Source organism: Lissotriton vulgaris, chromosome 8, assembly GCF_964263255.1.
Source record: "Lissotriton vulgaris chromosome 8, aLisVul1.2, whole genome shotgun sequence".
Lineage (NCBI taxonomy): Eukaryota > Metazoa > Chordata > Amphibia > Caudata > Salamandridae > Lissotriton > Lissotriton vulgaris.
Window position 1 is genome coordinate 243,779,407 of NC_141696.1, and position 21,914 is coordinate 243,801,320.

Genomic DNA, 21,914 nt, shown 5'->3' on the forward strand with positions numbered 1-21,914 from the left:
AATGACCCTTTTTACTCAAGTACAAATAAGTCTTCCCTCTGTTCAAAGAGACACCAGTAATTCCAGTGGTTTTGGTATATGACGACAAAGAGATTAATCCTTTTATACCAGAGTTACTTGTGCTTTTGGGCTGAAGTGATTTCAAGATGTTACAACAAAAAATCCAATGTTTGTTGATCAAATTGGAGGGCGACCATTCAATTTTAGCAAGAAAGAGGCGAAGAAGTCTGAATCAACACAGCGCCGGACCGCAACCTGTTTTAATTAAGGTTTGAAACAGGTTACGGTCCGGCGCTGTGTTGATTCAGACTTGAGTAAGAATGAATCCAAGGGCTAGTCTGATGGTCTCGTATTCAAAACCATGGAGATATAACAGGCTGACAACCAACTGAAGCAGCACCCAGATCCAGCTGGATCAACCTTGATTTTCTGCTGATTTACAGCTGAGAATACTTTCCAGCTGGTTTTATGCTTCTTCATTGATTTTCCCATCAGAACTTCTCACTGAGTATCTGAACCTTACTCTATATTTTTATTTTTCCAAATTATTTCGATTAGGGAACTTCCTTTATGGAACACACTTGCTCTATTATTATATTTTGTGCTGTTATCTTGACATATATAATTTTTCCTTATATTTCAGTTATTGGATTATGTTCATGTTTAATGCTGATGTATAAAAGATGAATTCTTATTGAATATAATTATTAAATACTAAAAGCTCTAAGAATACAAATCTTTAACTCATTAAAAAATCTCTTTAGTGACTGTACTAAAAGCCATTAATGACTCAACATAGTATTGGATTGAAGTATATGTTTGTATCCATACGACCAGTGGCAGGATTTGTTAAATGATTACACCTGAAAATTATGATATAGAGAAACCCACTCCCTCAATGGCTCAATGAACACAGACATCTTCAGAGAAACTTCCAGAGGAAGTCCTTGACAATGATTTTTTGGGTACGTCATGGAATCCTCAGTCACAATGCACACTTTCCAACAAGACATTATACAATACTAATTCATTGAAGTCATCTGCTTGGCTCTCCGTGGAACAAGAGGAAAGATGGCTTTGCAGTGGAACACTGTTTGGGAGGGGGAAATAAACAGGAGTAGTAGAGTAGAACACAAGAAGCAATATTAGCCTACCAAACAAAAATGTGACATAAGTATTCTGATGGCCTGAAGAATCCCCTGGGTAGGGTCAGGCAAAAAGGAGTCATCTGGTTATTGTGTGATCGTAAATTTCAGATCTCTAAGGGTGATCAAGTCCCTTTTAACAATGCTGGGAAATCAACTTCATTCCTCTACCCATACCCAGGCATTTCCCCTAGGCTATTTCAATAGGCCATCTATTTTGTACAAGCTCAAATCAGTAATTGTTAATGATGTCCCAACATCAAATAGTCAATCAATCAATCATCGCATTTATATAGCGCACTACTCACCCAGAGGGTCTCAAGGCGCTGGGGGAGAGGGGTCCGCTACTGCTCGAACAGCCAGGTCTTGAGTTGCTTCCTGAAGGCGAGGTGGTCCTGGGTCAGGCGGAGGTGGGTGGGGAGGGAGTCCAATGTCTTGGCGGCGAGGTAGGAGAAGGACCGTCCCCCTTGGTGGCTCTTCGGATGCGGGGGACGGTGGCGAGGGCGTGGCTGGTCGATCGAAGCTGGCGTTTGGGAGCGTAGAAGTTGAGGCGGCTGTTGAGGTATCCTGGGCCTTGGTTGTGTAGGGCCTTGTGTGCGTGGGTGAGGAGACGGAAGGTGATTCTCTTGTTGACCGGGAGCCAGTGCAGGTCTCTCAGGTGTCCGGAGATGTGGCTGCGACGGGGGATGTCCAGGATGAGTCGTGCTGAGGCGTTCTGGATCCGCTGGAGTCTCTTCTGGAGCTTGGCGGTGGTTCCGGCGTAGAGGGAGTTACCGTAGTCCAGACGGCTGGTGACGAGGGCCTGGGTGACCGTCTTCCTGGTCTCGGTGGGGATCCACCGGAAGATCTTACGTAGCATGCGCAGGATGTTGAAGCACGACGAGGAGACGGCGTTGACTTGTCTGGTCATGGAGAGGGAGGAGTCCAGGATGAAGCCCAGGTTGCGTGCGTGGTCTGTTGGTTTGGGTGCGCTGCCTAGGGCGGGGGGCCACCAGGAGTTGTCCCAAGCGGCGGGTGAGGATCCCAGGATGAGGACTTCCGTCTTGTCCGAGTTCAGTTTCAGGCGGCTGTTCTTCATCCATTCGGCTACCTCTTTCATCCCTTCGTGAAGGTTGGCTCTGGCGGTGGCGGGGTCGTTGGTAAGGGAGAGGATCAGCTGGGTGTCGTCGGCGTAGGAGATGATGTTGAGGTTGTGCTGGCGTGCGATGTCTGCGAGGGGGCTCATGTAGACGTTGAAGAGGGTTGGACTGAGCGAGGAGCCTTGAGAAATGCCGCAGATGACTTTGGTGGCTTCAGATCTGAACGGAGGGAGGCGGACTCTCTGTGTCCTTCCGGCGAGGAAGGAGATGATCCACTCCAGTGCCTTCTCCTGGACTCCGACGTTGCTGAGGCATTGTACTAGGGTACGGTGGCAGACAGTGTCGAAGGCCGGGGAGAGGTCGAGGAGGATGAGGGCCGCTGTTTCTCCGTTGTCGAGCAGCGCTCGGATGTCATCGGTGGCTGCAATCAGGGCGGTCTCGGTGCTGTGGTTGGCCCGGAAGCCAGACTGCGAGGGGTCGAGGGATCCGTTCGTCTCGAGGAAGGCGGCCAGCTGCTTGTTGACGGTCTTCTCGATGACTTTTGCAGGAAACGGGAGCAGCGAGATGGGGCGGTAGTTCTTGAGGTCGGTGGGGTCGGCCGATGGCTTCTTGAGTAGGGCGCTGAGTTTGGCGTGCTTCCAGCTCTCTGGGAAGGTGGCGGTGTCGAAGGAGGTGTTGATGATGTCCCGCAGGTGGGGTGCGATGACAGCGTCGGCCTTGTTGAAGACGTGGTGAGGGCAGGGGTCGGTCGGAGATCCGGAGTGGATGGAGTTCATCGTGCGGACGGTGTTTTCGGTGCTGATCGGAGTCCAGGCACAGAGGGTGGTGGTGGGGGGCGGTGGTTCGGTCGTGGCGTTCGTCGGTTGAGTCCTGAAGCTGTTGTGTATGTCCGCGATCTTGTTGTGGAAGTAGGAGGTGAGGGAGTTGCAGAGGTCTTGCGAAGGGGTGATGTCGTTGTTTCCGGCGTTGGGGTTGGAGAGCTCTTTGACGATGTTGAAGAGTTCCTTGCTGTTGTGTGCGTTGTTGTCCAGTCGTTCCTTGAATGCAGTTTTCTTGGTGGCGTGGATGAGTTGGTGGTGTTTTCGGGTGGCGAGCTTGAGGGCAGTCATGTTGTCCGGTGTTGGGTCTCTGCGCCAGGTTCTCTCGAGGGCTCGGCAGTTCTTCTTGGAGTAACACACACCAATGGCGGACCTTTCAACGGCACCTAGCGCTCAGTTCCGGATAGTAATGATTTGGTGCACTTCAATCTAATATCAGCAATTGTATGAGATGAATGCAGAGCAGAACGAAATTCAGAAATAAAAATGGAATGGTGCACCTACAGAAAAGGTCAACAAATGTTCAAGTATGTTTCGAGAAAAGTTCTTCTTTTATTTAATTCCACTTTTAAAATGTTCTCACTCTCTTTTGTATCAATGCTTCCACTTCTCTATTGCAAAAGTCTCAGAATGTTGACACATTAGGGGCTCCTAACCCTCTGCAGAACTGTGGTTTCAGACATAACATTGAGGATCATACTACTCCTCTCGTTAATGGGCAACAGGATAATGTCTCGATCGGTACCGCCCCATGGGGATCATTATGAGTACACAAGATAAGAAGCCTTTAAGTATAGCTTCTTGGAATATCGTGGAGGCTCGCACCAAAATTTAGAATCCAGATTTTATAAACTCCCATGCCATCATTTGTTGCCAAGAAAGTTTTTCTTTGTCTATTTTCACTATCAGTGGGTTTCAGATGCTCTTTCAACCCACCTTGTGATCTAAGGCAGGCAGAGTGAGTGGAGAATTTGCTACCTTTTTTTCAGTTAAGATCACGGACATTAGCATTACAAAATGTTGGTCCTCACCACATTTCCTGGTCTCTCTTTTATTACTCCCTGATGATTATGACATTGTGTTAATTCATTTATATTATAATGTTTTTAAGCAGCCGTTTGGGGAAATTATTGAGCAGTTTAACGTCTTTTTACCTGATTTCTTTAAAAATGCTAAATATGATGGGCACATTGCACCAAATTCCCATGATCTCCCTTAGAATGCCCTGAGCAATCATCGATTCAATTACAGGTGTAATCCCTGCCACCATTTCTGGGGTTAGGTTGCACTGAGGTGTTCTAGGAAATTCTGCATTGGGCTTGATCTGTATATGGACTGGCTCAACTCCATGAATCAGTCCGATTTCCTCTCCTGTGAAGTCCCAAACCACTGGAGAGATGGTGTCTCTCAGATCCAGCGACATATCTTCCACTGTCAGTAAAGGAAACATGGCTATGTAATGGTTCTGATTTGCAAGCTTGAAAGCAATGTGTTCATCATTAGTCTGCAATTCATTTCCCTTTGGCATACAATGGATGGTACAATTAAATTTGTATAATAGGTCATGCCCTAACAAACAGACTGGACTTTAGGCACACACCATGAATTGATGGTGATCCTGAAAGGTTTCAATTTTCACTGGTACCTCCTCCGTCAAATGGTTTGTCATTCTTTTGTTAGCAGCTCCCACAACTTGGATTGATTTTCCTGAGAGTGGTAGGTTTGGGACTACTGCATATTTCACAGTAGAATGGGTAGCACCAGTACCAATCAAGAATGAAATGGTATGGCCATCTATGTCTGCTTCTACATATGGTTCACTCTGGTCTACCTCTAGGACTGCACCAAGTGTGCAGTCTTCCTCTCCCCCCAGGCACCGTCATAAGGATGGGTCCTGTCCAAAACTATCCAGCGCTTCCATTAGGGCATCTGATGATAAACTAAATTGCCCTGTCAGATTTATGGAGATTGGGGCACTTGCACTAACTGGTTCTGATTTCCTCCCACATTAAGAGATCGTGGCCTAGTCACTCAAGGTAACTGATTTACCACAGATGTCACTTGCAGGAGTTCTCCTTCCTGCACCTGATTTGTAGGATTTTGGGAACACTCGTACTTCCAATGCCCGGTCTTGTGATAGAAATGACAAGCAATGGTCTTTTTCAGAGTTACAACGTCTATCCCTGTTTTAGGATCTTTGGGTACACTTCTTCCTTTTCCCTGACCCATCAGTCACACAATTGATGTAACTTGGATGCCTCCTGGGACATTCCCTTGATTGCAAACTACTGTTCCCCCTCTTGCCTGTACCTGTTCTCCTTCGGTGCATTTTGCATTTGAACCAGCATTAACTTCTCTTTTATTCTCCTATTTTTCGAAACCACCTCATCACTGCAATACCTGGAAAACTGCAGAAATTTGTCCACTGACTTATTTTACCAGCAGATCAAATGTTGCTGAATCATGAGGCTAACATAAGCCTCAGTCTTGTCACAAACCTTGAGATTAATTGACCCATGTCTTTAGGGTCGAGTGTCTTTAACCAACTGTACTTCTTAAAGGCTTTTAACACCCTTTCATAATAAGCTTGCACTGAGTCTTTAGGCTACTACGTCATTGGATCTATCTTAACCCAATCGATGTCTTGAGAGGCTATTTTCGACAGCAACCATGTGATCACCAGAACGTACTTTTTCATAATCAAATGAACCATGACTTACTGAATCTCTTTATGGCTCAGCAGCAGGCCATTCAACGGCTATTTTACAAGCAGTAAAGATGCGTGCCCCAAGTTGGGGGACTTCCCCTTGGCACAACAATATCCCCACCTGAGTTGTGTTAATTTCAATGATGAGTTTAAATCCAAAATGTTGAACTCCGTGTTTACATCTTCATATTTATTTGCTTCATATGAACAGTAATATATGATTTCTTCAAACAAGTTTTAATTTACTCTCAACATGCTACATGTCGGGAGGCTGGCGGACGGCCAACTTCTGTTCCGCCCAGGCAGAACAAGTGGGCCTGTTCGTTGCTGATCAAGAGATAGCAGCACGAGCTTCGAGCAAAGGAACAGTGCCCCGCGACTCGCCTCGGACTGCACAGTCGGAGCGGACAAGTAAATGAAATGCGCAGACAGCAAAACAAGACTGATCACCCTGGCATACATAAGGCTTAATGATGTTTGACCTAATTTGTTCACTCCAGCCAACCTTGCACCGGATCCTGTCGTGCCAGCGGAGGTTGTCACCTGAAGACCTTGGCCTCCCATGTTACACCAGCACTAGAGGTGAGCCTGGCTCCACCGCAACTAACGGGGAGCCCTCGCTGCTCTCCTCAGAGAAGCGCTCCAGTCTGCTCTGCCCCGGGCTTGCCTGACCCCAAAATGGCGGCGCCTTAGGGACATCGGTGCCAATGACTCCCCGGACAGACTTTCAAGCTCGCGATCGGCTGCTGCCTAAGCATAGCCTGAAGAGCTCTCCTCCTGATCCCTCCTCCTGTGCCTCCTCCTCTGCCCATCCAGCGTCGGCGTTGCTGAGGCTCCTCCAGTTGGCCCCAGATGATGTGGGTCGGCTTTGTGGCGTGTTCTCCCCTCCTCCCGGGATTGCCTCCCGTTCTGCGAACAGCTATTTTGGCGCCTGTGGTCTTTCTTCCCTGACTCCTGGTATCCGGATTGAACTCCTCTGCCCCAGCTCCTCATGGACGATGAGGCTGTGACTTTGCCGCGGACTGGCTTTCTCCCCCCGGACTTGCTGGCTATGGCAGCCCTCTTCCTGGACTTTCGGACCTGGACCTCTGAGTTACCCGCCATTTTCTTTTTATGACTCGCTTCTTCCTCTACCTTTCTCCTCCGCCACTTTAGCGATCTATGACCTCCCCCTCTGTCCTAACGACCTTTCTATTGTCTCTCCTGCTGCCTCTGACACACTCCTCGCTATCTTACTCGTTACTATCTGCTTCCCTCTCTGGTTTGTCTCACTTTCCTGCCCTTCTCTGTCCCTCCCTTGGTGCTGTGACTGCATCCCCCCTCCGACCCCACCTAATGGAACTCTGCTTTTCTGTATATAGAGATAACTCTAATCACTAGTATATGCAGTAGACCTTTGAACTCTCTACCATTCCTATGTGACTCTCATGGACTTCTTTACTTTTTCTTTTGTCCTGGCCGCCATTTTACTGCTGCTCTTGGCCGTTTTTCTCTGGACACCGACCCGCCATCTTGTCCATTCCCTCGTCTTGTACCCTTCTCCCTCGTTTCCCCCTTGACGATCCTCAAATGTTTCTTCCCTTTTCTGTTTTGCCTATTCTCCATACCCTTGTATCCCTCCCACCCTCCCTTGGGGCTGTGACTGCGTCCCCCCTCTGACCCCACTTAATGGAACACTGCCTGAGAAAATCTACCATGTGTGTATATATATATGTATATAGAGATAACTCTAATCACTAGTATATGCAGTAGACCTTTGTACTCTCTACCATTCCTATGTGACCCTTAGAGTATATCCATTTGTATCCCTTCCATATGCATATAGAGATAACTCTAATCACTAGTATATGCATTAGATCTATATACTCTCTACCATTCCTATGTGACTCTTTTAGAGTATCCATTTGTGTCCCTTCCTTATGTATATAGAGATAACTCTAATCACTAGTATATGGAGTAGAACTTTGTACTCTCTACCATTCCTAAGTGACCCTTAGAGTATATCCAGTCATATCCCTTCCCTATGTATATAGAGATAACTCTAATCACTAGTATATGCAGTAGACCGCTGTGCTTTCTACCATTCCTATGTGACCCTTAGAGTACATCCAGTCATATCCCTTCCCTATGTATATAGAGATAACTCTAATCACTAGTATATGCAGTAGACCGTTGTGCTCTCTACCATTCCTATGTGACTCTTAGAGTATATCCACTTGTATCCCTTACCTATGGTATATAGAGATAACTCTAATCACTAGTATATGTGGTTGACCTTTGTACTACCTACCATTCCTATGTGACTCTTAGAGTATATCCAGTCATATCCCTTCCCTATGTATATAGAGATAACTCTAATCACTAGTATATGCAGTAGACCGTTGTGCTCTCTACCATTCCTATGTGACTCTTAGAGTATATCCACTTGTATCCCTTACCTATGGTATATAGAGATAAATCTAATCACTAGTATATGTGGTTGACCTTTGTACTACCTACCATTCCTATGTGACTCTTAGAGTATATCCAGTCATATCCCTTCCCTATGTATATAGAGATAACTCTAATCACTAGTATATGCAATAGACCTTTGTACTATCTACCATTCCTATGTGACTCTTAGAGTATATCCATTTGTATCTCCTCCTTGTGTGACTCTTAGAGTATATCCATTTGTATCTCCTCCTTGTGTGACTTTACATCTTGTACATTTGCAATGTTTTCTGTTTGTATCCTTTATGTAACGCATGTAATCCTTAGTCCTTATGCTTCTCAACTGGTTCTTATGTAAAGCGCTCTGACACCTTCGGGTAAAGTTTGCGCTATATAAAATCGCATAAATAAATAAATAAAATAAAATAAGGCGGAAATTGCAAATTATTGCATTCCGTGGGTGGAACAGAAATGTCCGCCCACCCCTAGTGAGCACACACAGCAGCAACAAAAACAGTTTTTAACACAGGCTGTGCGCGTACACATTAATTTTTTTACAAGCAGACCATAGATCACTAGGAACCACAATTTCATACAGAGTATTTAAGTCAATCCACAACAGCTTTGAGATCTTAACGAAGCAATTTACTTGTTTGTACCATTCAGCAGGTTTCTCCCTAAAGCTGGGAAAATTATTTGTGAATGCAGCTAAGTCACCCTTACTCAATAGGACATGCACATACCCTCTGCTAGGCATCTCCCGTAACAGATATGCCTCAACTCCCTCTCTTTCCCCTCCTGGAGGTAGTGTTTCCCCTGTCACCTTTCTCGTACTCTTCTTCTTAGACCACCTTTCCTCCCATTCATCCAACATATGCCAAGCCCTATTACTACAACCAACTCTTGGATATGTGTTTTATATCCAGTCACTCTCTTATCTTCCAGCTCCTGGTCACTGCAGTTAAGACTATGATTTCCCTGTAACATTTTTGTTCGAGACATGTCTACTACATACCTCTGAGCTAACTCTGTCAACTTCTCATGTGCTATTCTTATCCTTCACTACAAACAACAGGTCATCTGGCTCATAGGTCTCTATTCTACCCATAGGTAAATTCCCACTAATGATCTTGTCTACCTCCGCCTTCAACCTTACCACATCTAATAGTTTTGTCTTCACTGCAGCCTTAGTGGTAACCTGACTCAAAGTATTATCCTGACTCTCCTTGCTATTGTTGTGATCTCACAACCAGGAATCCAGTTCGGAAACATCCAAGACATGCTGATTTCCTGTAGTGCTTGCTCTCTAGACTGCAGCAATTGGTCTTCTCCCTGGAGTTTCCCACATCTTTAACTCTAAACTAGTGTTTGGCATAGGTATAGACCATATAGTACTGGAACCAATACGTACTCCTGAAGGATCGGCAGTAGTTGCTAAAGGGATACTAGATTCCCTAGGCACTTGAGATTGACAATTCCTGCTCATGCTCCCTGCTCTTTCCACTCTGTATGGACTGTCGCTGCATAAGGTTTCCCACTGGGCTTGTGTCATACACAGGAACAACAGGACCAATAGTTCTGTTCTATACCTCCTAAATTGGACAAACCTGCCCCCTACTCCTGCTGACATCATCCCCACAACTTGTGTACCAGGACCCACTTGAGCATGTGCACTTCCCACAATTTCTGCACTTCCTGAATCCTGCCCGTCCCCTGATCGTGGATTATAGAGTGGAGGACACTCAGATAACAACGCAGTCAGTGTCACTACCATTGTTTCACTTAGTCTTTCTGCTCCTGGTATGAAAATCTCCCTCTCCTACCAACATTGGGTACAACCTTTCTCCATCAATAATATCCACTCTCCATCTCTTAAGCTGTGCATATCATTGTGCATCCTGACATGCCCTCAAAGCTTTTCTCATCTTCCCTTGGTATTTCTCCCTCTGATCAGCATGTGCTGCATGCATCCATGCGTCTAATGCCTCAAACTGTGCTGGTCTAGGCAAAGGTCCCAATGCAAACATTACTCCTCTTAACAGGTGCAATACATCCAACCAAAATGACCACTGCCTGCTTGCTCTTAAAAAATATTACACACCCATTCACAAAGGGGAAGGGGTCCCTGGAGACCCCTTCCCATTTGCGAGCGGTTTACCACATACTTGAAGTAGGTGGTAAACTGCGAGTGTTTTGCGGCTGCAAATGCGGTCGCAAAACAATAGTAAATAGAATTGAGTCTCTCTATTAGGAAGGGTCGCCCCTTCCTAACAGTGAGAGTCGTAAATGCTATTTTGCGAGTCAGTGGTCAGCAAAATAGTGTTTGCAAATGCCATGACCCTTTTTTTGCAGTTGGAAACTGGCCGATCTCGAGTGCATGAAAAGAGTTGTACATCTTGCCCTAGATCTATTAGGGGTGTCAGGCAGGGGTGTATTTTGGCCCCTTTCCTGTTTCTGCTGTATATAAATAGAATAGGAGAGGTTTTGACCAAGAACTGTAAAGATGTTCCTCGCGTCGGCACCTCTGATTGCCGGTTACTGGCGGGGAGTCGCGTAATTGAATATAGACACGGCGTGAAGAACACCCGTGCCGTCTGAGCCCAGGAAGAGAGTATTCATCTCTCATTAAGCATTTGGCTCCTGTGAAGTTCAGCAAGCCGCCACGGGTATCCTCCGTGAGTAACACTTTTTGAAAAATCCTTTTTCACACTAAGATCCTCACGGGAGGGTGCGCCTTAGCGAGCGCACACCACCGGAGGACCCCCCCTTTTTATATATAGGTCCTGACGAATGCTGAGCGAATTGGCGTCCTAACAGCAGAAACATGTTGACCAATTGATTTTAAGGACACTGGTTTCCTAATATAGAACCTTGTTTTGTCCGCCCTGCACTGATTTTAACCTAATACTGGTTGGCCTTTAATAAAATAAAATTATAGGTTACAATCATGTATTTTTTAATTTCACTCACATGTTGACTCACATTTTATTTAGAGCACTGTTACGCACAGCATCATCCCGCTCCGCTGCAATTCAGGCGTTGTAGCACGCTGAGGAGGCACTCGGTCACCCCAGCGGGGACCCTATGATGAAGCATGTCACCGACTAGTGGTGAGTGAGGGTCCTTTTAAAAGAGAAAGAATTTTCTTCCTCTTTTTTTTGTATGCACAAGGGCATGGTTTGCCCTTATTGGGTGTTTCATTAATTTTGGCTTGCTTTTCTAGAGGAACAGAAAGACGTAAATACACATAGAAATAATTTCATTATTCGTTATTTTTTCACTAGGTCACTCTTTCGTTGTTTGATGAATGCCCTAATACCAAGTCATAATTTTTCAAGATGGGAAGGCTGCTTTAGCAAAGGTAAAAAATGTTAAATACTTGGGGATTTTATTTAATCAGTCTCTAAGTTAGTTACAGATTTTTAGGAGAAATATGGAAGCCATTTAGAGTTTCTAGTAAGCTTCAAAACATACCAAATTAATCTTTACAAGAGCAGGTTTATATTAGCTTGCACATCTGGTGTTGGCCCCTGGGGACATAATAATGTGTAAATTTTACAACGCATAGAGTCCCAATTTATGCAAATACTTTTATCCGTCCCAGGAAGCACTCCTTCCTGAATTTGCCATGAGGAGCTTGGTATGACGTTTTTGAAAGATGCAATTGGGCTAGCACACCTATTATTGTGGATGAAAATGTGGTCATCACAAGAGGCCGGTCCAACAAGATCCTGTATCTCTGACTGCCTGCTATTAGACGGGGTAGAAGAAATACCATGTCTTAAGTATGTGAAGGATTCTTGTGTGCATCTGGGTTTGTCTGATTTATATAATTCCCTTTTTTGAATTGGCCCAAATTTCAAGCCTTGTGTCAAAAATGTGTACCTGGAGCACTTCATAAATAATCCTCGAGATATGGTGCAGAAGATGCGAAGTATTGTAAACTATGCTCAAGTTTCAGCAAAATGTGGTTCATAGCCCTACCTGGGATGGGTTATATCCCCCACCCATGGTTACTGGCTTACCCTTTTCAGACTAAGCATTTTGCACTTTAAATTTGCTTCTTCTGCCATGGGTGCTTGACTCAAGATCGTCCTTTTAGCGGGTGTGATAATAGTTCAATTCAAAGTTTTAGCAACTTATTTTAGTTTTTGACATCTTTACCAAGAGCCAAAACGTCACTTCCTGGTACCTCTTCTGTGCAAGTCGAACGTGAAACAGTACAGGAAGAGCTAGTGTTTATGCAGTCACTATGTTCACTTGAAGTCTGCTTTGCCGTACTTCGTTCTATAAAATTATTGTTCCACATTAGGAGGGGTTATAAACCTTAAATGTTGCTTCCCGTCATCATGTTCAGAATTTGTAACTGGCAATATATTAATTGTCATTAAATGTTATGAATTTAATTGAATATTTTTATTAGGGCTCGCTCTCTGCTTTGCAGTGCGCAGAATTGCTCACGCAGGCGAGAGCCCTTTTGTGGAGGGTTCCAAAATGGACTCTGGGATCGCACACGCTCATGCGTGTTTGCGATTCCTTTTGGGCAACGGTATTGGCGTTTGCGGCCGTATTTTTTAGAAAAACAGTACCAATAGGCCAAAGGCGGTCGCGTTGCTCCGCCCATGGCCTATTGGTGCTGTTACCCACACACCAACATCTGTTTTCAATTATGGTGCCCAGACACGGGCGATAATTGAAAACTAGATCGCTCACTGTGGCGCGTTGTGCCGCGCGCACCACTCATTCTTCAATTAAAGCAGGACTTTCCACAACCAATTGTCTAATAGAATCAGCAATTTGGAGATTGCATAATATTTCTAGCCCAACCGTTAACGTTGTAACCGTCTCCTTAATCTTTGAACGTGGACACACGCCCACCCTCAGTGGGCATGTTTCCACACTTTGGTGCTTGATGATGCCCTGGTGATGATAGGGAGTAAAGTTTAACTGATTAACAGTTGTATTTCCTGTCTTGCTGAGGCCTGTTTTATGGGGATGCTGCTTCTGTGCAGCGGGCGCCTCCTCCCCTGTCTGCGGCACATGTGTGTGTGGGTTCAGGCAGAGGAGTTGGAAGTTGCCATCCATCCCGAGCCACCCAGTAGTGTGGGGTTGGCGGGGCAGGTATTGCCGGTGTGGGGGCGCCCGTTGGCGTGCTTCGCTCACCGGAGGGGGCACAGCCGCCCCACCCAGGGGGCTTCCACGTAGACCGTCCACATACAGAAAAGGTAGCTCAAAGGTGCTGTTGTGCACACCCTGCAATATTAAGCCCCGCCACGAAGAGATGACAGCGTGCAGTAATGGTTATTCACAGTATACTTTGGTTGGAAGCAGCTGCACCTGTGTTCCAATGGCGCAATCCACAGGTAACCCCTGGGGGTGGACTACCGGGGGTGTTTTATTGCACAGTGAAGCCTGCGCCGTGTGTTATGCCGAAGAACAGCGCAGGTACAACTTTTGTAGCTGTGGAGGGATGTAGCAATGTACGTTGTCGAGCTTTCAACTCCAAAAACAATAAAACAGCCCAGTAGGTTTGAGCGCATGCTGTTGACTTTTACAGGCCCCATATTCAAAACCTGCTGATCAAGTATTTTCATTTGTGCTGCAACTATACTGTACACTGTTTTTTGGAAGATATCGTTTTTTTAACATATAGTCCTATTTTTAAGGCATTTGAAATGTGCCACCTGGCGTAACCTTGATTCATCATTGGACCTCCTGTTGGGCAGCTCTGGGATACAATGTACCTGGACAGGATGTTCCATACTCTTACTTTGAAAGTGCCCCTGTGGTTGAGGAGGGTTGTGTCATGTTTTGCTATGTGCTATTTGAAAATCATGGCATTTCACAATATCTCGACCCCTAGGCACTTATGTTTCATGTAATAATGCATTCGAAGAGAGGGAGCGTTTCTGTACTCAGCTGACATGGTTTCAGTGTCTTGCTTTTAAGTGTGTAAACCATGAAGCACGCAACATCGATCAGGTTCAGGTCTCAGGTTGTAATGTATTTGGCATCAATAACACAACTGCATTTCAGAAGCAATTGTGGTTAAAGATAGGGCACATATTCTCTTATTTTCTTATTTCTTCTCAAAGTTTTCAAGTCGGTGTTTTAGGAAATAGGATAGAAGTTCTTTGCCACTGAGAGATGAAAGTTGCATAACGAAACGGTTTCAAACTAAAACAAACATTTACAATGCAACCGGTCTCGCAATTGCAAGAGTTTGTGCCATTAGCATTGTACATAACATTACATTTTATCTATATACCTGCAAGCATACTTATAGTCCTTGCTTTCAAGAAGCAAGGCTGGCAGTAAAAGAGGTGCAGTTACTGCCAGCATTGCTTCTCGTATGTAAGGACCATAAGTACATAGTGCATATTTACCCTGCGCTTGCAGGTTTTCAAAACACATAAATAAAAGGCATTGTCATTTACAATGCCAATAGTTCAAACTCTTGAAAATGATAGACCTATTGTATTGCAAATGCTTGTTTCGTTTAGATCTGCAAACCTAATTTTAAAATTTGTGTTATTGTTTTGAGTGCCTGGCCTCTGGCCTAATAAAGTTTATCTTGACTTGACTTGACATAATTATTCATAGCATTATCTAGACTTCTATATAATCTAAATAATTTGTTTCAAGAGCAAAGTCATCAGTTCATTGTTTACAACCCTATGCATCAATAAAACTAAAGAATTTCAAAAGCTTTTTTCATATGATATTTGTACAATTTGCATAGTTCGAAAAACGCTTTAACAATCCAATGACTTTCTTTTAGAAAGAACTCTTTAACAAGGTTAACTTGTCGCAGAGTGACAAGGTGAAAGAATGCCAGAGGCTTTATATTTTGTTGACTGGTTTAATCTCTTTCATGGCAAAAGTATTCTAAAGAGCAATACGATTATTTGTCATTGATTGCTACCATGACTTAAAGGAGCTGTGTCTGGCTAAACGTAGTTTAGCAAAAGTCAATTAAACCGAAAAATATGAAAAAATAAATTTTAACTCAGGCAAATTGTTAAGCATACTGTAGCAAAAGCTACAAAAGGGAGGACAATAGTCCCATTTAGTACTTGGGACTTGGTGGACTAGACATCTACAGACAGACACTCAGCTAATATTTATGTTGTTTCGAAAAAAGACCTGGCAGTGAGTAAAAGCAGTGTCTGGAATGTGCTAGAGCCACATTTGAAACATCTAAGCAAATATTAAGAACACAGGGGAGGAAGACAAAGACGTACACTGAAACAATACTGTATTCTTTCAGTTTGGTTCGTGTTTTCCCCATTGTGTAGAAAGTACAAAAAATATGTATAAAGTTCTGAATATGTTTTCGTATTTTCTACATTCAATGTGCAATTATATTGTCATACAGACATACTTGTTTCAGTTGTTATGTATATTTAACACTTTACAAGTGTTCTTTTCTTCAACAACCAGCTACTTAACAATGCAATATATATATATTTTAAATTAACATAAAAGGATTCTTATTCTCTGCTCTTTTGATGTGATCTAAATTTGAAAGCATGAAAAGAAAGAACATTTGCAGATAGTTCTCATAGAGGACTATTTGTTGAGATAGAGTTGAGATCACTGAGAATTAAAAAAGTGAGCCAAGTTTCATTAAAAGAAGGTGAATTATTTGGCCTTGCTTGGCATGAAAGCTGACCTTAAAAATGCAGATGTACTTTGATTTACAATGGGATTCCATGGAAATGGATCATGTTCACATCATGCACCATTGATTGTGGAGACATATAGGGAGACTAATATTTAAGTACCATTCGCCCACGAGCCACAGGGCCACACAGCCACAAGCCTTCTATGTGATGTGAATATTTAAATAATAAGAACCAAAAGAGGTATCAACACCGAAAAGTGGCACAGTAGAAGAAATGTTATGGTAATTATTTTTCTAAAGCGCTCGATTACGAAAAAGGCCTCTGGGTGCTGGCTGTTTGTCAGACAGCGAGGACCTGAAGGTAGGGAGCCATGTTTTCAAGGCTTTCCTGAATGACAGAAGGCATGGCTTTAATGAATAGAGGAAGAGCATTTCATGCGTTTGATGCTCCCAGAACAAAGTTTCTAAATCCCCAAGCTGTACATTTGATTTGAATCAGGGCACTATCGCCGATTTGGTAGAGGCAGATCATAATGACCTGCCTGGAGAGTACCACATGATACTGTTCTTCAGAAAAGCGGGACATAAGTTGTGCAGTGCTTTGTAGGCCTTTCAGAGTGCTTTAAAATGACCCTCTGCTTAATCTTTACAGAAAGGAAATGATTTTTCAATTGATAGGTGCACCATTTAGTCATTACCTTGTTGCCTCTTGATTTTGAATTATTTCATGACAGAAAAGCTGATGAGGACATGATCTAAACAAAACAAAACAACTTGAAAAAAAGGTTTGAGCAGAAAGTATGGATTAGGCTAGGAATAACTATGTTGGTGGAATTGGCAACCTTTGTGAGAAACAAATATAGTCCATGTGACCAATCACTCAGAACTATTAACCACTGCAGGAATTCTTTTCCCAGATGTTCAGATCACCCATGGGAAGGAAGCCCTTCATAATGGGCACCATTTTTGGACCAGATCAAGAATGCCTGTTAGAAATTGTTCAGGTATATATGTATGAGTGTTAGTAGACCATCACACTTGTGAAAGTGGGGGCCAACTGTGTCCTACCGTTCCAATAGGAAAGGAACTTGCAGATTAGAAGTTGATGAGGCAGTTGTCCAAGTTTCAAACATGGTGAGAATGTGATGCTTTCGTAGAGATTGGTAGCCTGTTGAACTGCTGATCTGGAATGACGACTGCTTCCTAAAGATGTTCAACATGGGAGGAGAGTAAGAAATGTACATCAAAATGAGCATTGTAGCACAAAATTATACATTTAAAAGAATTAAATGCTGAATTGTTCTGTTGGGATCTTATGCCTTGCAGACCTCTTGGTGGGTTCACAGGTTATTAGGCCATGCTGTCGACAAGGCAATGCATGCTTTAAGGGTGGAAAACTGGCATGGCAATATGTGTGTGTAAAAGGGGCGATGACAGGTACATATATTGGTGGGATAGCAAATGGGTGGTGGGTGGATGCGTGCATACAGGCAAGGTGAGCGTCTACGAATAAAAATAAAGTCACTTACCTTGCTTGCTGCATGTCTGATGCCCAACATCCTCCTCGCTCTGGTCCCTCGGCTCCTGTAACCAATCCGGGTGCTACTCTCATGCTGTTAACAAACCAAACAGCAGGAGATTGATCGGGGCAGTCCGGCGGCACTCTGAGGGAAAAATAAAATAGCAATTAAATAATTGTGTAGTCATTTTTTTCAGATTTAGTGTGGCTGCAGCGTGTTGGGGCGAGTGTCCCCCATGCTCATGCAGAAACAGTTGCCAGATTGTATAGTAAATATGAATCTCTGATTCACATGTGCTATTCTCAGAACCACCTTTTATCTATTTTACCTGTTTTTACATATTTCCTAGTTGTGATTTGATTGATTGTAGAGTCCAAATCTGCTCACAATAAGCTATCACTCTTCCAAAAATTCACGCACGAAAATACCTCACCCAACTAAAAACTGGCACTAAAATTCTATCAGGTTTCAATCAACGTAAATGAATGAAGCTCCCTGTGACATGCCCCTAATCTCCGTAGTATGTTCTAAAAATCCATGATGGGTTATTAAATTAAACAATTATGCCTTTTTTCAATTTTACCTTACTGTCCTTAGATGGAACATTAAATCCAACATCTTAAAGTGGACTTTCACTGAAATTATTTGAAGTCAATTCATTTTTTACAATGCTTTTGGCTAAACGTGATGTAGAATGGATGATTTTAATAATATTTCGGTAACTGCCTTGAAATAGAACCTCCCTTACCACTTCTAGACTGGTTTCAATATGATATAGATTTTAACAAAAAATATTTTTACAATGATTGCTACTAATTTATTTTTACCTCTTGTCCACTGAATTTTGTGAACGAAGCATCTGAACTGGATTATGATTATGTCTGTACTTTACAGTCCCAGATTCTATCTGTTGTGGGGTAGGAAGAATAGTATCTACATTTTTGAAGGATCAGTAAAGGAGTGCATAATATTGCATATTGTATGAGTAAGTAAGTGCGTGTCTGTGTAACTATTTGAGTGAGTAAGTGGCTGTATGATTGACTGTATGGGTGAGTGTCCCGGTGTAGGAGTAGTTCTATGGGTGACTCAATCAGTGTATTTGTATGGGTGAATGAGTGGATATGTCAATGGCTTTATTAGTGATTGAGTGGTTGTATGAGTGGCTGTATGGGTGAGCAAGTGGATGTGTGAGTAGATCTATGAATCAGTGAATGGGTTTGTAAGTACTGGTATGAGTCTGTGAATGGGTTTGTGAATGGTTGTGTGAGAGTGGCAGTGGGTTTATAAAAGTTTCTATAGGGGTGTGAGTGGGTGCGTCACAGATACTGTGTATGATATTATCAGTGATGTAATCAGTGATGTCATTTGAGATGTCATGAGGGATGTAATCAATGATATCAATGACCATATAATGAGTGACGTAATATGTGAGGTCATAAGCAGTGCATTGTGGGGCTGCGAGTTATAGTTAACTGAGGTAACTATAACATCTGAATTTCTCTGGCTTTGTATGAGTAAAATCTGCCCGTAACTATAACGTCCTTGTAAGCTTTTTTTTGTGAATTTCAAAGGTTTTTTAATTCTGGCCTAACTATAACGTCCTTGTAACCTTTGGTTTAGTCAGTGAATATCGAAGGTTTTTGAAATGCTAATTTCTAACTATAACTCACCTGTAACCTTTATTTTTGTTGTGAATTTCTAAGGTTTTTCCACTAGCAGTCATGTTTGCAGAGTGGTGGAGAAAGGGGGCTGGACGTCTGACCTGCTCTCAGGAATTCCAATGCGTAGGACTAACAGGAGATACCATGAGGGCTTCTTGGCCCGAGGTCCCTCTGAAGCTGAGGGGAACCCCTCCTGTTAACTTCAGCACGTCCCACACGGTGGGTCTGCTGAGAGGTTTTTGGTGGCCACGCCCTCTTACTCCTCCACTCTGCAAATGCGGCTCCTGGAGCACTACTTTTTGGGGGATAAATTCCTCTTGTCTCTTGAATGTCCTTGGGTGCCAACTAGCACTCCTGTTACCTCCAGTAAGCCCCACACTCCTGGATTGCTGAGAAGCAGTCATAGGCCATACCCCCTTGCTCCAGAACTCTGCAAATTCGACTTCTGGTGCACTTCTGCTTGGGGGATGAAGTCCACTTTAGTCCTGAGGCCTTCAGGAGCCAAGGCATACCTCATCCCTCCACTAGCGGTGCGCCTAGAGGCACATTTGCATAGTGGTGGAGAGAGGGGCATATATATAAATATATATATATTTATATCTCAAGATATATATCTCAAGATATATATATATATAAATATATATTTATATATATATATATATATATATATATATATATATATATTTATATATTTTTATATATATATATATATATATCGCGATGTCAGCCTAAATGTATTAATAATCTTCAGTATGAATACATTCTTTTAAACAAAACACAATATGTTATCTGTCTATGTAGTTTTTGGGAAAAACAGATTTTCATGAGGAAGATTCCCCATAGGCTGACATTGTAACAATCGTCCATATGCATTCAGCTATTGAAAACATAATAAATTGAACAGTGCCTGATTTCCCACTATAGTGCAAGTCAATAAAAAGTGCATAGTGCATGATGATGTGCAAATTAAATTCTATCTGAATTAGCAGCAAGATTCTATTGTTTAAAGTTACTGTAATGCAATCATATTACTCCTGGATGAATCCCTGGTAACTTTTCCTATTGATTTCCTAATCAGTACCTTTGGAATACCATCACATTGTTTGATTCTATTTATGTTCCCACGAACATAAATATAAATACATGAATATATCTCATTAATTTGTCATATATACACTTCCTCTAAAAATATATTCCAACTGTCCAAACATATAAAAGTAATATTCATTATCACATGTGCTGAGTTGTCTTGATTTCCAAAGTTGCTAAAAAATGCTCAGATAAATCCATATTTCCCTGATTGTGTCCAAGAGGTATACCAATAGCATCACAACATAATATTCATCCATTTTGTACAGATGGTTCCCACAAACGAGGATATATATATATATATATATATATATATATATATATATATATATATATATTCCTCCAGGTGCCCCAGTACTACAGAGACGCTACTCCACAGGCGATAGTTTTCACAAACTTTATTAGGATGAGCCACAAAGACAGCCCCACCTGGTGTGTGTCCCTACGCGTTTCGGTGCGCCTGCACCTTAATCATGGGAAGGGGAGATGGCAAGCCCGGACTGGAGCATCAAAATCCTTGTCCCTTATGGCATCATGCTCTCCAGTGAGCTGGATGCCGGGTATTGAAGTCCTGATTAACCCTCTCAGTAGGGTCCGTGATTCATGCCACATGTTTACTCCCGTTTTTCTTTCATTGTTTTAAGCCCTCCAGTGGGCTGCAGGGCTGTATTCCTGACTCCGTTTTTAAATCGTCCGTGCTGGCAGGCTGATGAAGTTCCAACCTCGCAGTCCTGTAAAAGTTCACAGGCGGTGCATCTCTCGCGGCTTGGAGCCTGCCGCGTGTATTCATTCCTCCAGGTGCCCCAGTACTACAGAGACGCTACTCCACAGGCGATAGTTTTCACAAACTTTATTAGGATGAGCCACAAAGACAGCCCCACCTGGTGTGTGTCCCTACGCGTTTCGGTGCGCCTGCACCTTAATCATGGGAAGGGGAGATGGCAAGCCCGGACTGGAGCATCAAAATCCTTGTCCCTTATGGCATCATGCTCTCCAGTGAGCTGGATGCCGGGTATTGAAGTCCTGATTAACCCTCTCAGTAGGGTCCGTGATTCATGCCACATGTTTACTCCCGTTTTTCTTTCATTGTTTTAAGCCCTCCAGTGGGCTGCAGGGCTGTATTCCTGACTCCGTTTTTAAATCGTCCGTGCTGGCAGGCTGATGAAGTTCCAACCTCGCAGTCCTGTAAAAGTTCACAGGCGGTGCATCTCTCGCGGCTTGGAGCCTGCCGCGTGTATTCATTCCTCCAGGTGCCCCAGTACTACAGAGACGCTACTCCACAGGCGATAGTTTTCACAAACTTTATTAGGATGAGCCACAAAGACAGCCCCACCTGGTGTGTGTCCCTACGCGTTTCGGTGCGCCTGCACCTTAATCATGGGAAGGGGAGATGGCAAGCCCGGACTGGAGCATCAAAATCCTTGTCCCTTATGGCATCATGCTCTCCAGTGAGCTGGATGCCGGGTATTGAAGTCCTGATTAACCCTCTCAGTAGGGTCCGTGATTCATGCCACATGTTTACTCCCGTTTTTCTTTCATTGTTTTAAGCCCTCCAGTGGGCTGCAGGGCTGTATTCCTGACTCCGTTTTTAAATCGTCCGTGCTGGCAGGCTGATGAAGTTCCAACCTCGCAGTCCTGTAAAAGTTCACAGGCGGTGCATCTCTCGCGGCTTGGAGCCTGCCGCGTGTATTCATTCCTCCAGGTGCCCCAGTACTACAGAGACGCTACTCCACAGGCGATAGTTTTCACAAACTTTATTAGGATGAGCCACAAAGACAGCCCCACCTGGTGTGTGTCCCTACGCGTTTCGGTGCGCCTGCACCTTAATCATGGGA

The 21,914-nt window shown here is 43.6% G+C and overlaps 1 protein-coding gene across 1 annotated transcript in view; it reads right to left on the reverse strand.

The window, feature by feature from the left end:
• The window catches only part of LOC147696937 (uncharacterized), a 349,180-nt gene that overhangs the window by 137,445 nt on the left and 189,821 nt on the right, over window positions 1–21,914 (reverse strand). The window contains exons 3-4 of the mRNA XM_086936091.1: window positions 17,339–17,473; window positions 16,878–17,012 (exon numbers count right to left, since the gene is read on the reverse strand). Coding sequence (XP_086792217.1) covers window positions 16,878–17,012; window positions 17,339–17,421 — 218 coding nt within the window. The 5' untranslated portion in view covers window positions 17,422–17,473. The remainder of the gene's footprint in view (window positions 1–16,877; window positions 17,013–17,338; window positions 17,474–21,914) is intronic.